The 4,710-nt window shown below is 38.0% G+C and overlaps 1 protein-coding gene across 1 annotated transcript; it reads left to right on the top strand.

Annotated features, from left to right (window-relative positions):
* Window positions 1–1,175: 1,175 nt before the first annotated feature.
* Window positions 1,176–3,627, top strand: LOC117130400 (vacuolar-processing enzyme delta-isozyme-like; the record flags this gene model as incomplete). Its single annotated transcript, XM_033283278.1, has 4 exons — window positions 1,176–1,214; window positions 1,319–1,360; window positions 1,443–1,649; window positions 1,733–3,627. Coding segments are annotated over 4 exons (426 nt in total), but the record flags the coding sequence as incomplete, so codon positions are not given.
* Between the last annotated feature and the right edge of the window lie 1,083 nt (window positions 3,628–4,710).

Raw genomic sequence — 4,710 nt, 5'->3', positions numbered from 1 at the left:
TCACAATTATCTTCAAAACTTCCGTATTTATCCGCGGAAACTTGACATTTATCCTTCCTTGTGGACCAAGCGTAAACCAGGCTGTGGTTTACGGGCTTTTGATTAGGAAAATCGTAGGATGGGCCTCGAGTCGTGTTTTAGGTCCCTTTGGGCCGTCTTCCGACTCGACACGTTTACTACGAGTTTTCCGCGGTTTCTAATCCGCGAAGTTTGATCGATGAATTAGAATGGCGGGAAACATGGACTGAGCTTGCTACGGTCTTCGGGAGATAGCATTCGAAGGTTTTGACGAGAATGCAAGAACTGGTGTCGTATTGACGTTCGGAAAGGTTCAATCGCTACACAGCGACCGAACTTTGGCTCGAGCCCGGTCGCTTCGTAGCGACCGAGCGGGACGAGCGCTCGGTCGCTACGTAGCGACCGAGCTTGGCTGAGCTCGGTCGCTACGTAGCGACCGAGCGGGACGATCGCTCGGTCGCTACGTAGCGACCGAGCTTTGGCTCGAGCTCGGTCGCTACGTAGCGACCGAGCTTTGGCTCGAGCTCGGTCGCTACGTAGCGACCGAGCGGGACGATCGCTCGGTCGCTACGTAGCGACCGAGCTTTGGCTCGAGCTCGGTCGCTACGTAGCGACCGAGCGGGACGATCGCTCGGTCGCTACGTAGCGACCGAGCTTGGCTGAGCTCGGTCGCTACGTAGCGACCGAGCGGGACGATCGCTCGGTCGCTACGTAGCGACCGAGCTTGGCTCGAGCTCGGTCGCTACGTAGCGACCGGGCGAGACGATCGCTCGGTCGCTACGTAGCGACCGAGCTTGGCTCGGGCTCGGTCGCTACGTAGCGACCGAGCGAGACAGATGCTCGGTCGCTACGTAGCGACCGAGCTTGGCTCGAACTCGGTCGCTACGTAGCGACCGAGCTGTGTGCATGCTTGGTTGCCGCGTATCGATCGAGCTTGGCTTGTCCGCGGTCTGATTTCCATACTCGAGCTTGTCCGCGGCCGATTTGGATACATGTCCGTTGCCTTCGGACAATCGGTATTTAGTGGTTCGATTGAGATTTGGACGATATTTTACTGCAAGGCTGTTCGTAAAGATATCTTTACGAAGATTACTTTTCGTAAAAACGGTTATGCTGATTTTTACGGACTTTCAGACATTGATTCCGTCGTGACCGATTTTGACCCCAACACTGAACACGAAAACTACGGGGATAAGGTCTATTGATTTTTCGTGTATAAGAAGTTCTAACCATAAGAAGGAAAGAAAGTGGTCCCAGGGAGATTATATGAACTAAATCTATTGTTTCTTTGCTTTCGCAGGTCGATGCGCGAGATATCCCTCTGTTATATCTCGAGACGAAGGTGAAGTCCTAATCTTTCAAGATTGAAACATAAACGAAAGATGTGTCTGTTTTTGATGTTTCACTATATATTTATCTCTCAGATTCAAAACGCTCCTGTGGGGTCACCTCAAAGACAAGAAGCTCAGAAGAATCTGCTTGAGGAAATAAATCACAGGAAACAAATCGATCAGAACATTATAGAGATTCTTAGACTTTCACTCAAAAAAACCGATGTCTTAGATCTCTTAACTTCCACAAGAACAACAGGACAACCTGTTGTAGATGATTGGGACTGCTACAAGACTCTGGTAACAACCCCTTATCAATTATTGTTACTTGTGTTCCACTTAAAGACCCTTAAAACAAATATATACTGAATAAAACATCACAGGTTAAAAGTTTCAAGAATCAATGTGGAGCAAAGATGGAATACGATATGAAGTATGCAGGAGCACTTGCCAATATCTGCAATATGGGAGTGGATGTGAAGAAAAGTGTTGCAGCTATTGAAGAAGCTTGTGCCCATTAAATTATATGCAAAAAATAATATTGTGATCGCCTTATAAATATGAAAGTTATTGCATAACATTTGATTGTGTGGAGATGGTTGATGCCTATTTTACTTGATAACGCGAAAGTCTTGGTCTTAAATTGGATTCATAGTATAATAACCTCGTACCAATTCTAGTTTCAAGAATTCACGCGAAAGTCTTGGTCTTAAATTGGAGAATGAGTAAGTGATCGGATAAGGCTCGGCGGCACTCGAGTCAACATCTCGTATTCACGTGTTATGCTTTACGGTTTACAGTTCTACAACCTTGAACCGGAGCAGCTGATTAAATCCTCATATATACTGGTGAACGGGACAAACCGCCAGTCCCAAAATATCGGTTACGACTTTTGCTGCAGACCAAAAAACCCAAAGGATAAACCCTGAAGTTTAAATTTTTTGTTGCCATAAATGTTACGTAACATTCATTTTTGCAGAGAATGTTCAGTCGAAGCTAGAATTTGATCAGTACTTCCATTGAGTGTTTTTTTTTTCATTTTTAATGGATTAAATTAAGAATGATTATGTTATTTTACTATTATATGGTTTTATCAACCCATATTGTAATTAAAATGTTTTGCAAAATAAATAATAATATATCTCATCGGTCATTTGATAAATTTTGTGATTGTCATTTATCATTCTACATAATTTAAGTATAATATTTTATTTTATATTTGAATTAAAAAAATTAAATTATTATTATCGTTAATATAATTAATTTTATATAATTTTAGTTTTTGCTTATCAATTAAAGCTAAATTAATTTTAGTCTCTAATTATATTTTATGATAATTATAATTGAATTAATTAATTTTCTGCAATAAAATTTTCAAAGATTCTGAAAAGTTTTTATTAGAGTTTATAGTGATTGAACTGGTGGTATGTTAAGTAAACCGGTATAGAAAGGAGTATAAATACATGTATACGGTGTAAAATACAGATAAGAGAATACAATACATTTTCTTTCGATCGTAACAAACTCTCTCTTCCTCACTGGAGCTCGTATTGTAATATGGTATTGCAAAGGGCTACACACAGTTGGAGGGCTTAGACTACTTGGATACATTCTCGCCTGTTGCTAAGATTGGCACTCTATGTCTTCTTCTGAGTGTTGCCGCAGCTAAAAATTGGTCCATTTCGCAGTTGGATATCAACAATGCCTTCTTCAACGGTGACCTTGATGAAGAAATTTACATGCGTCTCCCTGAAGGTTATGAAGAAATCACTGGCAAGAAGTGTCCTCCCAACTCGGTGTGTAAGCTTCATAAGTCTCTATATGGTCTTAAGCAAGCTTCCCGTCAGTGGAATCAGAAGCTGTCTAGTGTAATTCTCGGTGATGGGTTTACTCAAACGCATTCTGATCATTCCCTCTTCATCAGATATGTCGACCACGTCTTCTTGGCTGTTCTTGTCTATGTTGATGATATTCTAAACCGCCAACCTTCAAATACCGGTTACGACTTGCTGCACACCAAGAAAACCAAAGCATAAACAATAAAGCTCAAATTTTGCAGAATGTCCACAGTCATAAATAATCTGAAATGCTTTTTTTTAATATCTAAATCATAATCTGAATTTTTTTTCTTTCTTTTATATTTAAACTATAATTGTGTGTTTAGTGGGTCTTTACCTGGAGATATGACAAAAGCTGTTCTTCTCCACTTGAAACAATAAGGTCTGCATACTCCACACTTGTTATATTTCCACAAAAATGAAAAGGCTAGATATTCTTACAAAAAACAAAAAGACTAGAAAGAAGACATTCTTTAACCCGAATGGATTTTATATGTATTTACTATATCATAGATATTGCTACTTTAACCACCAGGACACAAGATTCTTGGTACTGTATATGTCACACGGCTTAAAATAATATAGAGTCAGCAGGCTTCGAACAATAATATTAGGCAACATTCTTCGAACAATTAATCAATCAAAGGACGCAAGATCTTTTATATATGTTGCTTCTCTGTTTCTCCAAGCAAAAGTTTGCCTGAATTCAGTTACAAAAAAAAAAAAAATTTGCTTGAATTATATAACAACCATGTGTACTCATCTTACGATCCACTGTTTCTCTGTCTCTCTTTGTGCATCTGAATTTCCTTGTGAAGAAATTATCGGCTAAAAATCAAGATATATCGTATAAAAACCTTATGTAGATCACAACAATTACGATTACGATTACGATTTCAATACGTTATAGTTATTCTTAAAATATCATAAGAGTGTGTGACTTTGTTTTAATTGTTCAGTAAGCTATTGATCAAATGAAAAATGGATCTTAAAACATCTACTAGCAACATTTGCAACCAAAAATCTGAGAAACTCTTCTTTGCAACGAGTAATCAGCTTGCATTGCAAGGTCCATCTCCATGTCCTCGCCCGTGACAGTTGTAATGAGAAGAATAAAAGCAGCTCCAATGAAAATATACTAAAAAATATCTAAGACTTAAAATGTAACTAAAATAAATGAAAATTTTAAATTTAAATCAAAAGCTTAACAACTGTTCCTCTGCACCCATCTTATTAGAACCTCATGAGAACCCTTGGCAAATGACACAGGTCATTTTATAATTGACCAAATTTTTTGTCAATAAAATAAAATCACCTACTCTTTATACTTTATATGATATTAAAAATATTTTTATATATTTTTATAAATCTTAAAATAAAATATCTATCTAACAAGATTCATTATTCATAGTTTAAATTGAAATGATTGAAGTTTAATATAATAGTATATTAAGTTTTTAATTAATGTAATAGTACTAAAACTAAAAAAAATTATATTAAGATTCCATATGTTAAAAAAATTA

Source organism: Brassica rapa, unplaced genomic scaffold (assembly GCF_000309985.2).
Source record: "Brassica rapa cultivar Chiifu-401-42 unplaced genomic scaffold, CAAS_Brap_v3.01 Scaffold0448, whole genome shotgun sequence".
Taxonomy (NCBI): Eukaryota; Viridiplantae; Streptophyta; class Magnoliopsida; order Brassicales; family Brassicaceae; genus Brassica; species Brassica rapa.
Note: the sequence above shows the minus strand (reverse complement) of the source record. Positions and strands in the feature narration are given on the sequence as shown.